This window comes from Mercurialis annua, linkage group LG4, assembly GCF_937616625.2.
Source record: "Mercurialis annua linkage group LG4, ddMerAnnu1.2, whole genome shotgun sequence".
NCBI lineage: Eukaryota > Viridiplantae > Streptophyta > Magnoliopsida > Malpighiales > Euphorbiaceae > Mercurialis > Mercurialis annua.
In genome coordinates, this window is record NC_065573.1 from 39,584,700 (window position 1) to 39,610,093 (window position 25,394).

Genomic DNA, 25,394 nt, shown 5'->3' on the forward strand with positions numbered 1-25,394 from the left:
ACTTCATCAAATTGGAATGCTTTTACTCGCTGGTCACCGGATTAACACAAAACTAACCACATTAATATGTATCTTATTGCAAAATTAGACTTCATATTCTTACACTCGGACCAAATTTACGTATTTTGTTACTTGTGCATGGTTGAGGACATTGTTATATATACAATTAATTAATCCTTTCGGTATTTATTCGGTTAATTCTTAGATTAGAATAGACTCCAATCCGAAGAAGGTTAAATTTGGGATGCCGGATAGTTAAAAGTGAACTAAAAAATAAGTTTAAACTACCGGAAGAAAAAAGTCATAAAACCGCCAGTGTCCACTTTTGTCCCTGATTAACACATTAACTTTTTTTTATTAACTAAGACATTGCAATTAGTAATCAACAGAACTCCACTACAAGGGGATCGCTAGATATTGTATTCAAATGTCCACTAATTTTTTGCCTCAGTAATTAGTCATTATTTTGTACCATATACATTCATAAGCAAAATGATTACACTAAACAGTAAAAGCAAGGAAATAAAATACATTGAAGACGACCCTACCAAAGATCTAACTGCTAAAACTACAACTACCTACAAGGGCTGAACTAAGGGGAGGTGGGCGGCCGCCTCCCTATGTCGGTTGTTTCCAATTTTTTCTTTTTTGGTACATGTACTGTTCGATATTCAAAATTACTGTTTCAGTAAATTCAGACCAGTCAGGTCTAAAGCTTTCTAGAGCTTTCTCGAAATATTTTTAATGTTGCCTCAATCTCAGGATTCGAAATCAAAACCTCTAATTAAGTAAAATTAAAGAAGCTCTTATCATTCCGTTACAATCTTCGTCTTTTTAATTAATTCTCTCTCTTCAGTCATTTTATCAGTCGACCTCTACTTTATCCTTACTTTTTTTCATTTTTTTATTCGGCTATTCCTGCTTATTACAATTGTAGCACGAATAAATCTTTTTGTTCTATGAATAATTTTTTATTTAATTTAATTCTAAAATAAATACTAAGTAATCTTCCACCAACTTTCAATAACTGTAATAATGAAACTGAGCTTGACCATAAGTAGTAACAAAATCTCCTGCTGCTAATTCTTCTCCTCCTCTATTTCCATTTCCACCATCTTCTTCTTCTCCATTAACTCCATCAAACTACAAAAAGAAAACACAGAAATACAATATTATTATCACCTGCATTATCTAGCATAAAACTTGTAATCTAGGTAGTACGGACACGGGCACAACAAAATGCTATTTTAAAATTTTCCATGTAAAAATGAAGTTTTATATCTGAAACGCTTTCAAAATGGGACACGTTAATTAAATAAAGTGTAGGTGCTAATTAGCTTGTAATAAAAGAAAAAAACAAGAAACTGGAAAATGTAACAGCAAAAATAAATGAAGATACCCATAGCTCATCTTCGTCTTCATGTCTGTTAGGGCATGCAGCTTTGGGAATCTCACCAGTTTCATCATTACGCGCGAATCTTCCACGTATACGAGGCCTGTTGTCCGCTAGTGTTTTCCTACATGCATACTTTAAAGTTCGAACAGAAACACAACAAAAATGGCAGAAACGCATTAATTATTATTTACCATTACTCAGAAGATTAATCTTAACCACATATTATTAAGATTACACTATACCTTAATTGTCTTGGTGAAGTTTCTCTGATTACGCTTAGCTTTATACTTAGAAATCCTATCTTTTCTCTCTTCAGCACTGTATTTGCCCACTCTAAAATTTGCTTCCTCTGTAAACGAACTCTCTGTCGCTAAAGGACTTGAAAATGATCTTTGTGTCGCTAAATGTGCTGTTCTTACATTCTACAGCATCCAAAATTATGATTAAAATGGATACTAATTAAGAAACAGGGGAGTTATCGAAGTCGAAACAATTTTTAAATTTATCTTTATTTTTTTTAAGACAATCTGCTAATCAGTTAGCGCATGTTTTAGCACAATATGTCCGTCGTTCCATGTCATGTCAAGTCATCAGAAAACAGGGGTTTTGGAATTCTTACTTGTAAATCTCCAGTGCTGCAAACTCTTCTCATATGATTAGCAAGAAATGAACTTTCTGGTGGGCTGAACGTCTGGTTTTGATGAAAATTTGATGATGAAGACTCTAACAGAGTGTCAAAATAAGGTTGAAAAAGAAAATCAGATTTGCCTTCAAATGAATTACTGCTGTAACTTCTCTGAATAATCTTTGACACCCATTTGTCATTATAATTAGAGTCAACCCCCATTTGAAATTCTTCATTTTTGACTCCTAAAACATCCAAATTTGAAGCATTTTCAAGTGGCTGCTGCAATTGGGCTGTTGTTTGATGAAGAGATAAATTCTCAAGCTGGTGACTTGGAGGAGAGGATGATAGAATGGTGTTGGTAGGGGTGAAATTGTCTAAAGAATTATGAATTGGGTTTGAAAAATCTTGAAAGATTTCAGTTGAAGAAGAGTCATAAAAGGGTGAAAAAGGGTCAGAAAATAATAAAAAGTCATTTTCAGAAGAGACCATTTCTGGGCTTGAATGGTGGTACAATGAGCTTTCATAAAAATAAAGATCAGAAGACATTTTATTTTTAGCTCAGTTCAAAAAACTAAAAAACAGAAGCTGATTTTAAGGGTGTTTTGAGGGTAATTTTGGTAATGAAACAGGAGAAATGACACTTGGGTTTTGTTAGCTATAAGACAAAGACATGTCAATTTTTGGTGTCTTTCTCTCTAGCAATGGAGATTTTGAAAGTCCAGACATAAGGAGAGACTGAACCACTTCATCTATGTGCTTATAAAGCAAGGTTCTTTTCAGATTTGCCCTTATACTTTTCTTTAATTGGAAAAGGCTCCATGATTGTACTTGATAATTCTATTACTTCACTATTTGAATATTTAATTTTAATTATGACCAATCAAATGCATCAACTAATGAATACTTTTTGAGTAAATTACTATAAAACTCCTCACATTTGACATAATTCACATTTTAGTCATTCCTATTTAAAAACTAAACTATGTGGCCCCTCATTTTTGCTTCCGTCGACAGTTTAGTCCCTCCATCTATTTTTAGTGTTAGTCAACGAAGTCAAAAGACTTATGGGTAAATTAACTATCAAAACTGAGAGATGGAATTGTTGACAAAAATAAAAGTGGGGTGAAATTGTTGAGAAAAAAAAAAGAGCATATAGTTTCGTTGACTTTGTTAACTAACATCCAAAATGGATGGAATGACTAAATTTTTGACAAAAACAAAAGTGAGGTGCTATATAGTTCAATTTTTCAAATAAGAGGGACTAAACTATGAATTATATTAAATGTGAGGGGTGTCATAGTAATTTACTCATAATTTTTCTAAGTGAGCCGGCGGATTTTCTATTATAAAACTAGAGCTGATTATTGGACTCAGTACCCACTCGGCCTGTCTAGGCTTAATTTATTTAAACCGGGTTTGAATACATATTTCATCAAATTTGAATTTTTTTTTGTTACTCCCTCCGTCCCATTTAAGAAGGGGCATATCTCAAATTTTTTTGTTCCACATAAGAAGGTCAAATCATGGTTTTTGTGCCATTTTACAAGGAATTCTCTTTTATACCCTCATTTTCTCTTTCTTTAATTAAAACTAATACTCTACACACAAACTACAAGACAATAATTAATAGGGGTAAAATAAGAAAAGTTAAGAGTAATTATTATTTTCTTAATTTATGTGTAAAAGGGATATGTCCCTTCTTAAGTGGGACTGAGGGAGTATAAAAGAAGAGGCAAAAATTCAAATAAAAAAAATTGCACATTTCTAAAGTAAGACACTCCTTTTATATGTTTACAATGTTATTTCTGATAAAAAAATTATATAGATCTCCAATAAATCTGGCCTGAATCCTCATATATTTGATATATATGTTGAACTTTCAGCCGAACTTAATATATTTAAAATTAAAGAAATTACCACTATATCTCATTTTTTAATTTTTTTGTCAATATATCTTTTTTAACTCTAATTTATAAATGAGTTATCAATTATCTATTAATAAATTATCAAAAATAGGTATTTTTATAAAAAAAAAGTTAAATAAGTGAGGGATTTTTGAAAAAGCCCTTTAAAATTTCAATCTCAGTTGAGCCTGACTTGAATCCACCCAAACCCAGCAAATATTTGAAGTAGAAATCAATGGGTCCGAGTCGTCTCATATAGCAAGTCATGAAATGGGCTTCAGTTCAGCCTTTCTTACCTCAGATCCACCTAATTTGACAGCTCACGTTCTCACCAAAGGCTAAAGCCTAATGTTGTTACAAGGATATTTGCAGTGGCGTGGTCGGTTCAGTCAAAACTGAACTAATTTTTTTAATTAAATTAAAATAATTTTATATAAATTTTACAAGTTATTTTAAATTGTTTATTTAATAAAAATATCATAAATAGTTAAGTATTATTCAAATGTATAACGATTCCAACAGTTTATTAAAACTGTTTTTTCCTATAAATTTTTCTTTCTCAATAATTAAATAAATTGAAGTTGTTCTGTAACTCAAATACAGAGAGAGTAATAATTAGCAGAGTTGGGGTTGATTATGGTTCGGTTCAGTTAATTTAGTGTGCAAATTTTCGAAACCAAACAGAACTATTTCCATAAAATTAAAAACCAAACATTTTTAGTTTGGTTTACAAAATTTTTGGTTTGGTTTGATGTAAACGGAAAAATATACACTTTTCATTATCATCATTAAAATTATATATAAGAATTATTTGTGATGATTTAATATTAATTTGTAATAAAGTCCCTATGAATAATAATTTTAGTATGTTAAATTGAAAGTTTGGTTTCTAAAATAAAACAAGAACCAAAAATTACAGTTTTTTAAAATTTAAAACCAAACCAAATCATTTTAACCACTTATTCCATAATTTTTTCGGTCCAGATCGGTTTAGTTTTCGGATTTGATTCGGTTTTTACTGGCCGCTAAGTTAATTTTGTTCAGCAACGGTTTGAAACTCCATTATATGTCCAGTACTCAAAGTTTGTACAGTTTTGTAATTGCCGTCGAAAGTGGACGCCTTTGCTTAGAAGAATTCTAGCTCTTGTGTTTGTTTCTTATAAAAGCGATCACTAAGAAACTCCAACCTAAAAGTCAACAAGACTCCATCTCCGCCTTTTTCTTTGAAGTGGGTCTCCATTTAATTTACTTCTCATCAACATTCGAGTTGCCTGCAAAAAAATCGTAACCTAAGCATGGCTTCTCAAGCGCATCTCGACAAGATGCAGCTCCGTCAGAATTACAGGAATGTCTGGCACACTGATCTCATGCGAACCATCCAAGCTGACACTCCATGTAACTTTTTTTTTTATTTTTGTTTCTCTAATTTTATCGTTAGAATAATATATATTTAATTGATTAATCCCCTTTTTGGAATTTTTGGAGTTTGGTGCAGATTGCTGCTTTTCGTTTTGGTGGTAAGTACTCTTGCAGACCTATTACTGTTCATTTATTTTGCAATGTAGATCTGGTTAATTTTTTTGTGTACTAAACATCCCTCAATTTATGTTTTTGTTTATTGAGTGTTAAATTTGTTGTTCTGTTTCAAAAATCATTGTATTTTGACTTGCTTTTGACTATGATTGATGACATGGATGTTATTAAAATTTGTTGATTGTTATCGATTAGATTTTGGGGGAGAAATAAGTTAGGGCTAATTTCTGATGTCTAGGACTAATGATCTATCAGGGAAACTATGCTGCAGAATGCACATTTCTGATGCATTTTTCGTTCTATTTTTGTTGCTATAATAGCACTACATTTCCCATAAACTCGCCACATGCGGTTTATATGGATGCTTCACTTTGTTTTAGAGGAATTATCATGTAGATTTTGCGGTGCTATTTTAATGATTGTGCTGTCGTATGATATGACTGCTAGATGTATCATTGTATTTGTATATATCATAATGCATCAATAAATTCTTGAATATGAGATGGCATTTATCTTCATCTCAATGCACCTAATATTCTTATGTTTTCTGTAGTGGACCATGTGTGTCTTACTTACTCCGTAAACGAGCTCTTTACAATGATATGACAAGGTAATTGAAATTATTTACTGTCGTTCAGTTTTTCTTTATACATGTTTCTTTTAACATCTCTTGGAATAAACTTTTTGTTGTTTGTTATAGGTATGTCTGCTGTGCTGGTTATATGCCCTGTAGTGGCAGGTGTGGTGAAAGTAGGTGCCCGGAATTTTGCCTTGCCACAGAGGTATGAAGTGAATCTAATTTTTTATTTGTCGTCATGATGTTAGTACATGTATGCATAGAGACTGTGATTTATCTTGAGAAAATTTCCAAAAGAACATGTTCTCAAATGAAATCCTGAAAAAGGATATCAGGAATACTTTTAGAAGTTGCAGCAAGCTATAGTAACTACGCTTATGGATAAATTTTGCTTTGTGAACCCTTCCATTGGACCAGTATTTTGTGACAAATCAGATTTATATCTCTTGCTAGTTATAGCATTTCAATTTTGAATTTGAAATGTTTGATTACTGACAATGGTATTAGGCCCATTGCCATCCAATTCAGGAAAGCTACCATAAAATATATTGATCAAGTGACAAAACAATCAAATGGCTTGGAGGAGACAATGGATAAATTTCAGCAGTTATATGCTTCTGAACTGATAGAAACTAAAGGGGGCTATATCTTGTCTCTTCTTCGAGTCTAGTTGGCATATTATGAAGGGGATTTAAATGGATGTGCAGTTTTTTATAATCATAGTAACTTTTGCTTGACATGATCTTCAAATCATTTACCACTTGAATACAATGTATATAGTGGACTGCTAGTGAACATGTTCAATTCAGATTGCCCTTTCTTGACAACTGTTTTGATAAAGCCTAAACCACACAGTGTCATATACAATTGTTCTCGAGAGAGTTCAGGATGGAGATGTTTTTAATACTTGTTAATCATGTTTTCGTTACAAGCTTCTCAAGGATTGGGTAGATTTATTCTGTGAGGAGAAAAAAATATTTCTTCCAAATAATTTTCAGATGGTTCTACACTCTGCTGAAATAATTTTGGAGCTGTTTGATTTGGCATTGCCAGATTTTTCAACTTAGAGAAACAATGTGGTTTAGGTTATAGCTGGCCTTTTAGCCAGAAATGTCTCTTCTTCCTCATTATTTTTGTAGGAGCAGAATCCTTTACTTTTATAAAGGATTTTTACAATCATTTAAAATGTTATGCAGTTCTCATAGTTGCTCTGTATAAGATATTCCAACGGTAGAGACTGCTTCTCTGTTTGCTGATTATTGTATTTGTGTTCACAGGTATTCCTTTGCTTTGGAAATTCAGTGGCCTCTACCCGATTTCTGTTACAGGATGAATTTAACATCCAGACAACACAATGTGATAACTGCATCATTGTATGACACTTTCCTTATCTATCTTGTTCTCTCTCATATTGTACTTGTTCTTGTATTGTGATTGATTAATTATAAGCATCCTCCTTCCGCTACAGGGTTTTATGTTTTGTCTCCAACAAATTGCATGCATATTCTCCATTGTTGCAATGATTGTTGGAAGTGAGGAAATTTCCGAGGCTTCTCAGTTGCTTTCGTGTTTGGCTGATATGGTGTATTGCACGTAAGTGCAACATCCTTTTCTTTTTTTCCGGATATTCTTTAGTCAAGGTGGCTTGTGACGGGTAAAAATTTCTTGCAGTTGCTAAACTGTAGGCTTTGTACAATTCGGTTACCATCGCTTTATTTTTTATATTTTTGTAACTCAACTTCCATTTTTCAACAAAGGGAGCTTAAAGCTTATAGTGAATTCAGGCAAATTATCGCTTATCTGGCCAAAGGAAAATTACGCGGCACCTAACTTTTCTGATGTCACATAAGCAATTATTGGTCATAATTGTGATAACAACCTCCCGATTTGGGAAAATAGAAGTTGGGTAATACCAAAATAAAAAAAAATGCTAATCGAAGTGTAAAAAACCTGTAACTTAGTTCAGTAACTGCAAAAATATTTAACCCGGCTTATGACCATCTTACTGATTTCATCTGTTCTCTGTGCAGGGTCTGCGCCTGCATGCAGGTACCAATATGATTCAACAAACGGCTTAAATTGGGAAATTACTATTTCATTATGGGATTTAATTTCATGTTATGGTATGCTAACTTTGGTGTATACAGACGCAACATAAGGTCGAGATGGACAAACGAGATGGAAAATTTGGGCCTCAAGTGATGGCAGTACCACCCCCTCAGCAGATGTCTCGCATTGATCAGCCGATTCCTCCCTCTGTTGGTTATGCACCTCAAACAGCATACGGACAACCCTATGGTTATCCACCTCCTCAGGCTCAAGGCTACCCCGCGACTGGTTATCCTCCTCCGTCCAATTACCCGCCACCCGGTTATCCAGCTTCGTCCAATTACCCGCCACCCGGTTATCCACCTTCCGGCTACCCTAAGTGATCTTTTCGCCATGATGAATACCCTAAAAGAGAATTTTAGAGTACGCGATGCTTATGATTTGATGTTGATGAACTCCAAATTTATAAGTCGTGTATTGAGTGGGATTGAGCTCTTCGGTTTATTTAACATGAGAGGTAAATATACAGTACAAAATTCGTGTGTGCTTTGATTTTATTTTTATGTGTGTTATAACAACTGAAAACTGATACTTGATCGTAGCTCTCGTACATTTATATTTCTTGCATTTGCAAACCTTATGAGTAATGAGGAACTGCACTTACTGTTCTTGTTGGCGATTCTTTAAAGTTTTTATTTTATGGTATGAGCTTTAAGAGACTATGTTAGAATGAAGGCTCACTCCGAAGATTAAGTTAGCAAGGATATTTACGAGAACAATGATACACTATTAATTGTTTGTTTACGTTATGTTTGGTTCAATTCTACTATAGAATCCATTTCATTTGCAAATAAATTTATTTAGTAATTCATTTGATTTAAATATTACTGATTCTATGAAATTAAAAAATAATAGTTACCAGAAAAATATTTAAATAAATCAAGCACATCTATATTTATTTTCAAATGAATTTTATAAAATTATAAGTTTATTTAAACCAACCACATATTTGTGTTAAATGAGAGGATATCTTAGTTTAGTTTGCTTTTTTCTAATATGGTGAGCAAATGATCGGTTTGATTAAGAATTGATCAATTTAGTTAAAATTAAGTAATTTATTTATTTTATCTCTTTAATCAAACTGATTTTATTATTAATTTGAATTAAAATTAATTAAAATGAAAAATTGACATTGAACAAATTGGTTTTATATATATATATATATATATATATATATATATATATATATATATAGACACACACACACAGAGTAAAGGATAACAAATAAAAGAACATATAAAAGATTCAGTTAAGTTGGATAATTTTAATTTTTTAAATTTGTTTAACCGTAATAGAACTGAACCTTTTTTTACGGATTGAACTGAAATAATTGAATAATGTAAAAATTTAACTGGAATTAACTGAAATAGAACGGTGTGACCGAGTGAATGATCAACCCTAATCATGCGTGATTGGAGAAATTTTTGAGAAAGGGTATAGTTTTTTTTTTGCCAAAAGATATAATATACTAATATACATTGTAAATAACTGTGATAATAAAATGAAAAAACAAAAGAAACACAAACAACAACAAAAAATAGAATTTAAGAATGAAATTTTAACAGCGTCAATAAACCACAGAGTTTAAGTGTTGAGAATTCTAAGCATCATTTATATCCCCAGTACTTCCATTTTTAACTTGTTTTGTGTCAAATATACTTAAATGATTGGATCATAAACTCAATTTGCTATGAAATTTGAATATGAAATTCGAACGAACACTAAACAACTTTATGCAAAAGACCCGATGCAAATAGTGTTAATTACTATCATCAAAACACATTAAAATCCATTAAATCTCCGCAAGCGGAGCAATTTATTAAAATAAAACTATGATAAAACGAGAAATTAAACATATGGGTGATGAAATGGTGAATTTTCAGTTGAAGGCCGGCTCATGGGCTCACCACTGGAAAATGAAATTTTGGTTTTAAAGAGAAGCTAGATGTTTTTTTTTGTAGAGAGAGAAAAAAAATTGCATGATTCTAACTCCAACCAACCCATCTAGAAATGTGGAATTAAGCAGCCTTGTCGTCATATCTTCAACTAATCCATGATGATATGATGCAACCAACCATAGTAGCTTATCCATATTTAGTTACTACCTAAACCCTAATTTTCAACTGCCTTAACCATAATCTTAGCAAACATAACAGGCTTAAACAATGCTTGAAAGAAAATTCATGACAATACCCATTTCGAAATATTTTAAAGAGTTCTTGTATGTGATTTAATGTGAATAATAATAAAAATAACTTTTTGATTAAATGTAGAGACATGCTAGAGGTAATATTTAAAATATGCTATTTTACCGTTTAAATTTTATTTTTATTTAAAATTTAATATTGATTAAAACACCAAAAAGATGTCAAACATATATGTTTTGTGTCAGTTATAACTGAAACTTTAAAAATCATTGGCGTACTAAAAATAAAAATATGTCTCATATATGCTTAAATTGTGTTGCCATGTTATCACATAAATATAGCAAAATGTGCAAATGATACTTGTAGAATCAAAATGGTAAATCATGTCACTAAATTTGAAATATATTTTTGGTCTTATTAGTATATAATAGTTCGTTATATAATTGGTTATGTATAGACACACTCGTTCAATACACTTTTATAACAAAAAAAATTACTAATTTAAAAGAAATAATATTGAAAGCACTCAGCAATATATTATCAGTGGTTTGTTTAACTTAAGGTTTTTGTACTTTTTATTTATCTTTACCTTTTTTTAGGTATTTTTGTTCTTTTATTTGATCGAAATACTTTTGAAAACAGTTTTATGAATTTTTTTAATTCTTTATTTAGTTTTTATATTTTTAAAAACAGTTTTATTTGATCTTAAAAATGCACCATTTCACACTTTTATTAATAGAAGGACTTTATATAAATATATAAGAACCAAATAAAAAAAATGAAGTAAGAAAAAAAAATAAAAAATATAAAGGAATAAATTTGACATTGTTTAACATAAGAAAGTGGCTTGACCATGTCACTTTGGTTGATTTTATTCCACTTGTTTCTCCTAATTTGTTTATTACTATAGGTTTAGCCTTACAATTTAGAAAATTAATCGAACGTTCCTCATTATAAAAGACAACTAACAATTATCTATGTACTCCTCATTTTGAAGTGTAAGAATTAAATATATAAAAAATTACATATTAATAATCATCAATTAAGTGATTAATATAATTAAATCGTGTACGGCATTCTTAGCTTGCCAAGTGGAATGGAAATGATCATTTTGCTTGTACCTAACTTTTAAAAGGGGAGTATGTATAGATTAAACTATTATATCAGCTAATTAACTTTCGTTAATTTATAGTTATATTAATCCGATGCATATTATATTAAATTATCATACTTGTTAAGTATAACCTTAATATTAATTTTCACGGCAAGCAAACATAACTTTTTTGAATGGAAAATTTATTAGAAAGTTCTGATTAATATGTTTTGTCTCTTCTTGACCAATTTTGACACACATGAATAATCTTACCATCTATTTTGGTTAATTTATGTTTATCGGAAAAAGGATACTTCTTAGGACATTCTTATAATAGTCCCTATTAAGAGTCAACAATTAGTTGTTTACATTTTGCATTGTTATTAATATTCACTTCATGATCAATTAATTATAGTTATGTATATATGGATTGGTCCAAATTTTTGATTTTCAAACTAAATGGAACTAAATGATAAAAAGAAAGTTAATTAATCTAAATTGATAAATGTAGAAGGATAATTTATGATAAAATTAATACTTAAATTTAGAGGATAAATTGATTTTTAAATATTTTTCAAGAAAGAAAATAAATTCAGTAAAGATGGTGTGAAATGAAAGGAAAAGAAAACATAAAGAGAAGATAAAAAAAAAAGACTGCTCCACCATAAAGCTAAATTATGTGCTTTGTGTCAAATACAAAACTTTCTTTATTTTCCATACATGATTTTTTTTCTTAATAGCCAAGAAAGAAAAAATAACTTCAATTTAAACTCTATAAAATTCAATACCAGAACACAAAGAAGCAGAAAAGATATATCAAAACCAATTCTGTGTTCATATTATAAAGATGATTAAATTCTAAGACTTTGCTTAAAAGGAAGGCATAGCACATCAATTGAAGATCTTTTAATTATTGTTTTTTAATAACACCACATATCATGCGTTTAATAAAAAAATTATAATAATATATAATGAATTATGTTCACATTAAAAAAATTCATAAAAAACAGAAAAGACTAATATATGCATTTGCTACTACTCTGCAATTTTTTATTTTTTTTGTAAGCCCATCCGGTTTCCAGGACTTCGCCCTGACGAGTCCGGATCCGGCCCGCGTCGGACACCTGGCATGGTGGGTGAGTCTTTCAATGGGAATATTTTGCATTCACAAGACTCGAACCCGAGACCGTGTTTAAGTGATAACAAGCCGCTTACCACTTGCACCAACCCCCGTTGGTTACTACTCTGCAATTTTAGGTATATACAAATCCAAAATATTTTTGGTAGCCCTAATTTTGAAATGAAAATAAAAGAGACCAACTCTGCAATTTTAGGTATATACAAATCCAAAATATTTTTGGTAGCCCTAATTTTGAAATGAAAATAAAAGAGCATTATGTGAAGAAAGACTTCAATTTTGTCTAAATCTATAACAACAAATTAGTAATGCCCCGTTGTAATAAACATTAATAGTTGAAAAATCTAACTACTATACTAGAAGAAAACTACACAATTACTATTATATAGTGTTAACTTATGTTTAATTGTTAATGCAAAAAAAAAATTATGTATGTCCAAAAACTTCATCAACCAACCTTTTAATAAGATCAAAAAGTCAATATTTCTCAATTTCATCCTCCTTTCCTAAATTTGTTTAGAAGCCAACTCATCTCTCATCAAATGCAATGAATGAGTGAAAAAATAACTTGCATATAATTATGTGTTTTTGTAGGGACATTCACATTTTATTGAACAAGTAAAATATATTTTTAATAAAAAGTAGAATATAGAGTGAGATAGTGAGTATTGTTTAAATATGCATAGTTCTCTAGACAAGTTAAAATGAGGAATTGAAATATTCATACTATATAATAAAAGAGTTAATTAGAGATTATTGGTGGGGGTGATCCAACATCATTAGCTTAGCAATCTATAATCCAAAATTATAATCTAAATTATTATTTTTAAATTAACAACTTCAATCATAATTCATAAACCCCCTTCCCCATAGAAATTCACTTTAATTCTAAGAATGATAATAAGAAATTAAATGAATTAACTAGAAAAGGCAAAAGAAATAAAATGAGATTGAAATTTTAAGCTCAATAACTCAAGAAACTATACAAAATCATCTAATTTTCTCTTACATTTTTACTCATTTTTTGTGTATATTTACACACATCATTCAACCTTAAACCACCTCAAAAATAAGGCAAGATTTTTCGTTTTGATAATTCTTGAATCTAAAAAAAGAAGAAAAAGAAAATTATAAAGCGTTAATTTGAGAATAGTCCCCATAAAAATCAGGAATACCAGAAGCAGCCCATAATCTTTCATTAAACGCCTCTTGCATATCTTCAGGAATAACCGGAGTCCGACACAGTGGGCAAGTTTTCTGATCATACCCGACCCATTTATCCAAACAGCTCTTATGGAAAATATGCCGACAATTCGTGAGCCGTCTGATCTCATCCTGATCTTCAAACTCAACTAAACAAACGGCGCAGCTATCCGGCGGGTCCACCAGATCGGAAAACTTAACAACGGGGAGAATCTCACGGATAAGAACGGCGGAAACGGAGTAGAATTCGGGCATCCGAGACGGTGTTTCGGGCCAAGAAATATCCGGTTCGAGAAAATCAGGAAGACCCAGAATCCGAAAAAGAGTGTTGATTAGTTTTCTGATGAAACCCAGAAAGGAAAGTGTGTGAATTAGTAGCTTTGGTAGCAGTAGCTCTGTATACCCGATTGGGAAACCCATGGCTTTACGGTTCGGGTTTTGAGAAATGGTGTGGGATAATTAAGTGTTGCAGAGAGAGGGATATGGGAGAGGAGATGGGTAGGGCTATATATATAATTATATTTATATATAGGAGCTTGGTGAGGTTAAAAATGATTGATGATGATGACTTAATTACCAAAAGTGAAGAGAAGTTATGAATTTTACTGCTGTCTTATTCCTGTGCTTTTTACAGGTTGGTTAATGTTTGTTCATTGTTGTAACAAAAGCACTTTTTTAAGAAATTGTTTTTATCATTCGGAAAAAAAAATCGTTTTAGAAAAAAAAATATTTTTTAACATTTTTTGGTAAAAGGAAGATGTGGAATTGAATTAGTTAAAATTTATAATAAATTTTTCAATTATTTAGTAATTATTATATCGCGTCGACGTGCGTGTTTAAACTGTGTTTGAATATTCATATTTTCGTCAAGTACGATCCAAATTTGAATATGTATTTTTATGTACCAGTTTAAATTTTTATTTAGTTTAATTTTTATATATATATATCCAGAAAATAATAAAATTAAATCCGTGTAAATTTTATAAATGAAATTTGAGAAATAAATTTCAGTTTTGAATTTGCCCTGACTAAATTTAAAGTTGCAATTATAAAAATCAAATCCAGTTGAACCTGTTTCCAATTTGTCAAAATCCTCCATGAATATGTAAATGTAAACTTTTACAATGCTAATTTAATTTTATGGTAAACCATCCTCTTATATCTACCAAGACAATAATTTGAATTTAGTACATTTATATTCTGAAAATAAGTCGTCTTACTCGTCAAATTAGGACTGAAGTATACGATTTCAATTATTGCATAATCAATTTAATACATAGTAGTAATATATTGTGCCTAATTAGTTCTACACGGTGCATATGACAATGAGTTTTATAATATTAGTATATGAAACAAAAATATTTAGCTCATAATACATTGCATCTTCTATCTAGTTATGGCTCAAGTTCTATTTATATTAAACACGTTTAATATTTACATACATTAATTGAGCTTGAAACGGATCTTTAAAATGAACCGTGTAGAATTTCTTTTCTTTGGCATCAATGGTATGATACTATACAATTCAAATATTGGGATACAATAACAAAAAAAATACATGATAAATCAACAAAATTACTTTGGCACATTTTAGATGGAAACATTTTAAAATTTATAGATTTTACAATAATTTATAAAATGTGAAATTAATAGATTTTAAACCATAATAATAAATTTTAAAATAATCCATTATTTTAGAAAAGAATAATTTATTTTAATTTTTTCACTTAGAAGTGGGATTTACGAGGGTGCAATTGTTAGTAAATTTTTTTCATCAGACGATGAATGTCTATTGAATTATAAAATTTTATTAATTTAAAAGTTATCAATCCAAATGGTGTATTTATTTACCATAAAGTATGAAAAAAAATAGATGGATAATAATATTAAGGATAAAGTCAATTATGAAGCAATGGGCCAAAATGGAGACTTGCAATATTGAAATGTCCTAGACATGAAGTGGGCAATGGTTCTACCAATCACTCTTCTCAATAGGCAACAAACACAAGCTAAAACATTATACAAACAACAAAATCAAATTTAAGTGATAATGGAGTGATTTATATGGTGCCCCTCACACATCATGGTGTCATTGTCCCTCTATTTAATGGACATCCCACTAACACATCAAATGGTTTTTGAGACAAATTAATAGTTTCATATCTCACTCATTCTTTCTTCCTCATATAAACAAATCCCACTTTAAGTTATTAATTTTTTATGAATAAGTTATTAAATTACATTAATTATAATTATTAATCTTATAGCGTGTTTTATAGTTTTAATATATATTTTAATTTTGAAACTTTTAAATATATACTTTAAATATTTTATAATTTGAGATATCAAATACTTTTTTGATAAAATATAATTACATAAACGTCAAAATATGTACATTATAATGTCACTATTTTGACACTCACATGGGCAGGCATGTGCGCTCGTTTCGGTATAAGTTAAATGGAAACGTAAATATTTTTTGGATAAAAGTCCTGATTTGAAATTCCGCCATAAGTGGTATGAAGAATTCGTCAACTAAATTTCTTACAGTATTCCCCTTGATAATATTTCTGACTATGCCATGCCATAATTTATGTTATAACTAATCCATCAAATATTAAGTTAATATAAATATTTGCTTTTATATAAAATATGTTTTAATTTTATTATTTGTCTCTCGATCCAACATATCATCGAATTTTTATATAATCTCAAAATATCAAATGACTTCATATAGACAATTGGATTCGTCAATGTTTTTTTTTTTAATGTCAAAAGTCATATTAGTTTTATATTAGTTTTACTAGAGTTTTCTAATTAGTATTTGGAGCCTCTATGCCTTAACCGGATCTATAACTTTATCCACTGGCAGAATTAGTTTTTTGGGCAAGAGTGAACTGGATATGTGGCCTTTCTGCCCAGTAATCCGGTTTGGAGGTTCGGTCATTAGCTGAATTTTTGGCTTACTTCGATTAGGATTTTATTTGTTTAGTATATTTGTAATGCCAGGGCCATGGAACATTATTCCCATTGGATAAAAATATGGACAAATATGTAATTGCTTTTAAATTAGAGTTTTTGTATATAAACTTATTAACTCTAGGTTATCATATCATTGGTTTAATGCAAATGAAATTCTATGTGGCTGCTCTGAAAAGTTTTTCAAATTTTTATATTTTTATGTGGTTGATTTTTTATCATCTCTATTTGTTTATTATTTTTATTCGAATTATAATCTACAAAATTCTTTGTTCTTTTATAAGTTATTGTTTCGATCGTTCCGCTACGCAAATTTCATAATATGTTTGATTTCATATGTATACGTTGAGGTAGAAGAAGTAACACAAATTGTAATTTGTTACTCGCTCATCACAATATCCAGTGATATTATAGCAACAATTTACAAATTTTAATACTTGCAAATTAAAGGATCAACGGCAAATTAGTTGTGTATATATAATAGGGTTAATTACATATAAAATCATCACCTTTACACGAATTTTCAAAAATAACACGACTTTTAAAACGTGTCAATTCAGGGCATCACCTTTCATTTCTTTTCAAAAATAACATGGACACGTTTTTATATAAAATTTTGCTGACTTGGACACCCGATGGGAGTGCCACGTGTCATGCCACATCAGCAAAAATGCCATTAAAAATGTGTCCATGTTGTTTTTGAAAATAAATGAAAGGTGGTGCTCTGAATTGCCACGTTTTAAAGGTCGTGTTATTTTTGCAATTTTGTGTAAAAGTGGTGATTTTATATGTAATTAACCCTATATAATAATTATATGTAATGCACTATAAATTAATGCAATGTGGACAATATAAATAATAATATATAAATAAAGGAGATATGGTCACGTGAATATATGATCTTAAATTAAGTTGTGGTTAATAGACTAAAATCGTGGACATTATATCTCACAAAATGCCATGTAGGTGTCTATTAAGCCATAATGATAAGGTTTAGAGGGCCCTTAAACATATTTTTCCTATTCGGGTAAAAAACATTTTGTGAATTATTAATGCCTAAGTATTTATTTCTTTTTACTAGACAGAATTTTTTTTAAAAAAAAACAGAAATACATTTTTCTAAAATTTAATGTTAAACACTTGAAAAATATTTATATAAACCTAATTCGCCACATAAAAATATAAAATATCTATTTGTTGTGAGACGCGTGTCATTAATTAATGTGATAACCAATCAATAAATATCACATTGATTGATGATATTTTAACTAAAAATAATGGGATATTCAATAATTGGTTATTATGTTAATTAATAACATGTGTGACACAATGATTTATAACACTGTATAATGAATTTGGTTTATCTAAAAAATTCTCCAAACACTCCATAGTATAATTATATTAAATTAACAGAATGAAAATTATAATACAAATAATATTAATTTAAAATTTTATAATTTATCAAACAAAATAAAAAGGCTATGCTATTTAATTTTAACTTATTTTTCTCATGTATTGAACATTGAAAGAATTTAAATTTCATTCTGAGGCGAAGCTATCCATAATTTAAGGTGGATAATTATTTATTTTTATTTGTATTTCTTCATTAATGTGTTAAATGAATTAATATTTAATCAATATATTTTAAATAAATGTACTGTCTATTTTATATATATTATTAATAATTAATAATTTTGCACTGGTCCCCATTAATTAGAAGAAATAGACGTTTTTTTTGCAAATAATTTAGTGATAAGTTTACAAAATATTTAAATTGTAAGAGACTAATATTTTCTCAAAAAGGTCTAAAGTGAGGTGGTTATGATATTTCTTTTTCTAGACTACTAATTATTTAGTACTTTATCAAAATGAAAGCAACAAAACATAATTCACCAATCCATTCTATCACCCAGATAACGCTGATCAATTATCTTCAACGACTACATTTCTTTTATGTCTTTTGGAGGTCTTTTATTTTAATTTTCTAAATGTTTATATATTTAATTTAAAAGCAAATGACTATGAGACCCCTCATATTTAACATAATTCACAGTTTAATTCTTTTTGTTTGAAAATTAAACTATATAGCCTTTCATTTTTGTTTTTGTCAACGATTTAATTTTTCCATCAATTTTAGATGTTAGTCAACGAATTTAACGGAACTATATAGTCCCTCACTTTTGTTTTTCTCAACGATTTCACCCCTCACTTGTCCCTTAAATTTGATAATTAATTTATCCATAAATTCTTTGACTTCATTGACTAACACTAAAATGGATGGAGGGACTAAAATATTGACGGAAGTAATAGGTTAAGTTTTTAAATAAGAGGGAATAAAGTGTGAATTATATCAAATGTGAAGGATTTTATAGTATTTTTCTTAATTTAAACTTGTTTAGAGATTACAACTATTTTATTATTGTTATTGTTATTATTTTATTATTGAAATTAAGCATCAATTTAGTTTAGTGATAGCTAAACTTAGTGACCTAACCAAAAACTAAAAGAAGAGGGTGAGGTTGGAGAAAAGTGTAAAAATAATTAAAAGTACAAAATAATTTCATAAATAGAACATGCAAAAATTAAAAAACCAAATTAATTACAATTTTGAAATGGTTTATTTTGATATGATAAACCAACCAAACCAATTACTTTGGTTTGAATTCTATAAATCCTAATAAATCCAACTTGGTTAAATTTCAGAATAATTAAAATTCTAATTTGATTCGGTTCGGTTCGAACTAAATACACATTCATAGTTATAAATGATAACGAAGCAATTAGAAATAATCAATGACTAACAACTAAAAAGCGATTATCTTTTTTATTTTTTTCAGTTCTACATATAATTATCTTTACTTTCTGTTTCATTTGAATTCGACTCTTATCACATAATACAAATTATTTTAAAATTTTAAAATTATTTTTATGAGTATATTAATTTTCAAAATATAAGAAATTAAACGTCAAATCAATAGAGATAACGAGATAGGACTTAAAATTGACATAAAAATATATGCCCTAAGGTTGAGGGGTAAGAATGATAGAAGGTGGTGGTGTTGGAGTTGGGAGACATATGGTGAGGCCTAGTGAAGAAGATGGGTTAGGGCATGGTCTTACATTGCCACCACCTTATACTGACATTTGTCCAATACAGCCGCGACACGTAAGGCCCCACCACTAGTGTCGCCACCACACCCACCATGGCCCAGCCCTAGACCGCTAGGGGCGGACCTCTTACTCCTCACCACCTCCCTTGTCCCTTTTCTTGTCTTTCTATCAATACTTTTGAGTCTCAATCACCATCACAATCATTTTAAAAATATTATATTAACGCTCTATGAATTTTCCGGACGCTAGATTGATAAAAAAACACTAAATAACATTTTTTTTTAAAAAATCACTATTTATATAACTTTGTCCTTTTTCTTTATTCAACTATATATTATTCATCTGTGACGATAAATTAATTTTATTTATTCATAGCTATGACTAAATTAGCAATAATATTTTTTAATAATATTAGCAATCTAGTTCGTCAATTTTACAAATTTCAATGGCTAACATTAAAAATTAGTAGCCTAATAAATTTAATAAGATACAATTCAATATTTTATGTTATTTTTATAATAAATTGTTTTACATTTGAATAATTTTTTTATAGATTTAATATCGCAACAAGTTGACTCTGAATTTGAAGTCTAAGAAGCAATTATTTTATTAATAATATTTATAATTTTAAAATTTAGACAGATAAAATTTTTCTTCAATTATGAACAATTTATCATGAAAATTAAATAATTTTATTTTATCGATTTCTTTTTTTTGTGTGTAAATAATTGATTTTTAAAAGACACTTATTAATTTGTCCACAATTATATGAATATATAGAATCATTTTATCTTATTTGCCTATGAATTAACATTTTATATACCTCTTAAAAAACATTATATGTATAATTATATATTTATATTCTTCCCATGTACGTTCGTCTTAAATTTGAATTATAATAAGCTTTGTTTTTGAATTGATTAATTAAGGTTTTTGTTTTTATATGAAACCCTACATGTAATCCATATCTCTTCTATGTTTATAAATGCATATGACTGATGAGAAAGTTTGAATTCTTCAATTAAAGTATTAATTGAGGATCAAAGATTTATATATAAATGTAACAGAGACATAGTCAAAGATAGATAATTATATTCAAGTTTAGACATTTCATCTATATTATATAGTTTTTTAGCTTTTAAATTTTTAAATGATTAGAGATGGACATAATTCAAATGAGGCATAGAAATGAAATGTATTGTACGGCTTAAGCTTACTGGCATTTGGAATTATTATTAGGATGAGATTTACAGGTAGGCCAGCTAAACCCAACATTGATCAACCGAAAGTTCATGGCAAATTATCTTTAAATATTATTTTAAAATTGAACAGATTTAGCAATCGATTCATAATTCAACCATTTTAATTGATTCTATTATTGGTTTAGCCGGTTAAATATAAATATAAAAAAAAAACAGTACATATATAAAATATAAAAGGCAAAATTCATTATTAAATCTTTATACTGTCACTTTTTATATTAAAACACTCTTGTACTTCATTTTATTAGTAAGCTGTCCTTCTATTGTTGTTTTTTTTTCTTAGTCTTTATATGAACGAAATTTCCACATGGACTAACAGACTCATTAATACATATTTATATATTTTTTTCTTTTGATCGCTACTTGCCATCTCTAATAGTACGAGAACTTATTGATAAATTTTGCCATATTATTTATTACCTGGGTAATTGGGTATATTGAATGTATAATTTGATAAGAAAATTAACCCATGAATTTGTACAATTGTACTCCATTAGCTCCAAAAAAACACAAATAATAATAGATAATTAAACTTTAGAAGAATCAGAAATTGCTTGCCATTAAGTCTAACTAAGAATCAGAAGCTGTCTATAATAAAGCTAAATAAATTTTGAAATTGAATCCAACTTTGCTTGTCAGAAATGGTCTTTGAAACAAAAATTATTGTCGATAATAATCAAATTCAAACATATATATTATCAATAATTCCAAGCAATGAGACAATTAACAGCAAGTTGCAATGTAAAGCTACTGCAAAATGGTCTTCTGGGTCATGCTTTAAAATTGACATGTGAAAGCATGTTCATCATTGCCAAATTTGGCTATTTAGCCCTGACTAGGACCATGTGGTGCTTTTTTCCTAATTTTTATTACGTATTTTTCCCTTTTTGTGGGAAATTAAATGGCTAATCATTGTTTATGTTTACCCATACATCTATATGGATTGTGATTCTTTTAAATTTTAACGTATTTTGCGATTATAACATAATTTTAAAACTTCATAATGTAAGACATAAACAATCAATTTTTTATAATTATGAATACTAAACAATTTTTCGATTAAAAATGTTAATGAGACTATGAAAACAGTATATATTTCAAAATAGACTATCTAAGTAACCGCATGTATCTAGAGTTCAAATGCTCTAACATATAATTGCAAGTAAAGGGTGAAATATGTCACTGGATTCGCGACTCAAACTCACTTTTCATTATTTTGATCAATTAAAGCCAATATTCTCAATTTGCATATTAATCAAAGATAATACTCTTTATTTTGTAGGCAGGGACGAAATTAACTTTTATAAAATGAGGGGACATAATCATACAAAAAAGATTTTAAGGGGACTAAATGTATAAAAGTAATAATATTTTAAAAAATAAAAAAACGTTGAAGGGTATTTTTTTTATTGCGGGCCTAGGCTATATACCTAATTCCGCCCCTTGTTTATTGGTCAATTAAGAATAAAATTGGGTGATTCTAGTCCATAAACTTGTTCGTACTGTACAATTTTATTTTTAATTAACTCAAAAATAGATAGTATTATTCTTAATCAATCAAAATGAATAAAAATGAGTTATTTGGTCCTAAGTCTCAAGTGGAAGGACTAGATTGGCCCTTTACTCTATAATATACTGACATGTTTAAAAGAGAAACAAGAGAAATTAAAGACAGCGAGACAATGCAATATGGTATTACAGCTTGGAAGTTCAGAATACAAGGGTATAGCTATAAACCTAGTTTAATTATAATTAACCTTAAACAAGTAGCTTAACTAGTGTTGAACTATTTAGTACTGGAATCACACCTGCAAATCCAGAGAATAAATTAATTAAAGACGAAATTACAGCTAGCTAGGTAACATTTTAACATGTAAACTGCAACAAATGTCTCTTTTGGCTTTAACCTTAAAGCTTGCTCTTGCAATATACTCCTATAATTAAAAGTTCATTTCATGTGTTCTTTTGTGTTAACTAGAAATTAAATTTCAGTAATTTCTCTTAGTGAGAAAGGTATTGTTTTAGGAATAACTATACAACACAACGGTTGCGCCACGTCATTCATGTAACAAACCAATGAGGCTTTAGCCATGTGTAAATGTTTAATGATAAAAAAAAATAAGAAATAAATAAAGATTTTTTTATCGTAAATGCTTATTGTCTTGTTGTAAAAATGACGTGTCGCATCCATTGTGTGGGATAAACAATTTTATTTTGTTGATAGAGAAAAGAGAGAGTGAGAGGCCGCATCCATATATAAAAGAAGGGGAAAACTCCAAGAAAATTGATAGAGAGATTTCGAGAGCATTGTAATAAGTAAAAAAATGAAAAAAGATAAGGATATAAAGAGAGACATAAATCAGAAATGTGGGTCATATGGGCATGTGGGTATTGTCTGATTTCTATTAAATTTTACCCTATAGTTATTTCTAAATATGTACTATATGGTACATATTTTGTAATGTATAAATTAGAACCCATGTGACTCTTGCTTCATCCTTCAATGTCTTGCCTCTTATCTCTTTCAATCCATGACATTCTTACATTTATATTTTCATGTGATTCACTCCAATCTATTCTATAATTTAATTTGTGAGTACATTCATGTACCTGGTTACTCGTCATCGGAGGTTTTCAGAGGGCCAAATATCTTCTAGATTCGGCCCATAGGCTATATGTCCGAGGAGGCATTCGATAAAAGCACCCATAAACCTTTTTTTAAAAAAATATAATTATTTTTATATATTTAGCCTCCTCAAAAAAGAATTTGTGTGATTTCGTCCTTCCAATTCATACAAATTCGGATCATAAACAAATCAAGTGATTTAGACGCATAAAAAAGGTTAAACAAATTAAAGTTGTTTAACACATAAAAAGTATATTTAAATATATATACATTAAATATATTAATACATTTATAATAGATATCGTAATTTTTAATTATAACACTAATTTTTTAGATTTCAACCTCAAGTATTCATTAATAGTTTTATGGTTGTTGACAGATGTGATGTATGCTATAATTACATTTTTTTGCATGATATTAATGAGCTTATAATGTTTATATATTTATTAATATATTATGTATATAGGATTATTAGATAGTCAATAAAAAGTCTTGACTATGTTTGTAATGGATTGAATATTTTTGTGTATAGAGTGGATTATTACAACTTATTTATAAATGGACTATGCAATTTGACACGTGGTAAGTCGTCAAATAAATGTATCATCTTCAAATTTTAAATGTGGACACAATTAGTGAAACATGCTGGATTTGAAATAATTAAATATACCTCCATTTAAATAGGTGAACAATAAATTTATAACACCGTGACACAATTATTAAATCCTCCCAGATAGGCTAAACTTAAACACATAATACTTTTTTTTAACTTTGGCTCAAATCAAAGTCGGCCTAACTCTATTTTTTTATGAGTGACTTTTGATAAATATATTTTTAATTAAAATAATATACAAACAATAAGCTATAACTCAAATGGTATAAACATTGGGCATCAAATTGCTAGATCGTGGGTTTAAATCCTCCCACAAATGCTCCCCCTTCCCAATTATATAAGAAAATTATTATACAAATTCCAAAGAAAGTTCGGTTTGATTATGTATAAGTCTAATGCATCAAGGAGTTAGATAGAAAATATTAAGTCTGAACTCGATTTGGACTTGCATGTAAAAGTTGTCATATCCCGCTCAATCACGACCCATGATCATTTATATTTGTCATTCATATGGATGGTTAATAATAGATATATTCATATGTAATAAAAATAAATATTTTTAAAAAATTCTCTAAACGTCATTTGGTTATTTGAGCTCAAATAGGTGTAATTTTACATGGAACATTTACAGATTTTAAGGCTATACTCTGCTTCATCATTTTAATTTTAAATTTTTGTATTTCAAGCAAAAGCAATGGTGATGTTTATGGCATTCTTTAGCTACAAACCTAATAGTTCCCATTTCATTTTGTTTAAAGTTGAAGGCTTTTTGCAAGACATTTTTCAGTAAGGCTTAAGCCCAGAAAGGTATTTAACTCCATCAAAATAGACTGCAATATTACATAAATGGAACCACATGCCTAACTGAATTCTAGTTTAAAGCTCTCTTATGTCCACTGGCAATATGATCCAGCCCAAAATCATGGAGACTGCATAATTGGAGAATTGTTCGTCATTTCATTTTCACGAGTTAAATATTTTACACAGCATCAGTTATCAATTGCGGGGATAGCTCAGTTGGGAGAGCGTCAGACTGAAGATCTGAAGGTCGCGTGTTCGATCCACGCTCACCGCA

At 29.2% G+C, this 25,394-nt stretch overlaps 3 protein-coding genes and 1 non-coding gene across 4 annotated transcripts; 2 read left to right on the plus strand and 2 right to left on the minus strand.

Moving 5' to 3' along the window:
* Positions 1–761: 761 nt before the first annotated feature.
* LOC126676723 (uncharacterized) lies at positions 762–2,757 on the minus strand. The gene is made up of 4 exons (XM_050370989.2): positions 2,016–2,757; positions 1,639–1,818; positions 1,400–1,528; positions 762–1,143 (listed from the first exon to the last, which is right to left on the minus strand). Exons 1-4 carry the CDS (start codon positions 2,568–2,570, stop codon positions 1,021–1,023), a joined length of 987 nt encoding a protein of 328 aa, XP_050226946.1. The 5' UTR covers positions 2,571–2,757; the 3' UTR covers positions 762–1,020.
* Positions 2,758–4,953: 2,196 nt separating this feature from the next.
* LOC126678777 (uncharacterized) lies at positions 4,954–8,757 on the plus strand. The gene is made up of 8 exons (XM_050373680.2): positions 4,954–5,323; positions 5,424–5,445; positions 6,015–6,071; positions 6,162–6,243; positions 7,316–7,411; positions 7,507–7,631; positions 8,069–8,087; positions 8,186–8,757. The coding sequence occupies exons 1-8, from the start codon at positions 5,224–5,226 to the stop codon at positions 8,468–8,470; spliced, it is 786 nt and encodes a 261-aa protein (XP_050229637.1). The 5' UTR covers positions 4,954–5,223; the 3' UTR covers positions 8,471–8,757.
* Positions 8,758–13,461: 4,704 nt separating this feature from the next.
* Positions 13,462–14,237, minus strand: LOC126676394 (brassinosteroid-responsive RING protein 1-like). The gene has a single exon (XM_050370585.2). The coding sequence runs from the start codon at positions 14,146–14,148 to the stop codon at positions 13,654–13,656; it is 495 nt and encodes a 164-aa protein (XP_050226542.1). The 5' UTR covers positions 14,149–14,237; the 3' UTR covers positions 13,462–13,653.
* Positions 14,238–25,321: 11,084 nt separating this feature from the next.
* On the plus strand, positions 25,322–25,394 carry TRNAF-GAA (transfer RNA phenylalanine (anticodon GAA)). The gene has a single exon. It is a non-coding gene; the product is annotated as a tRNA-Phe (tRNA).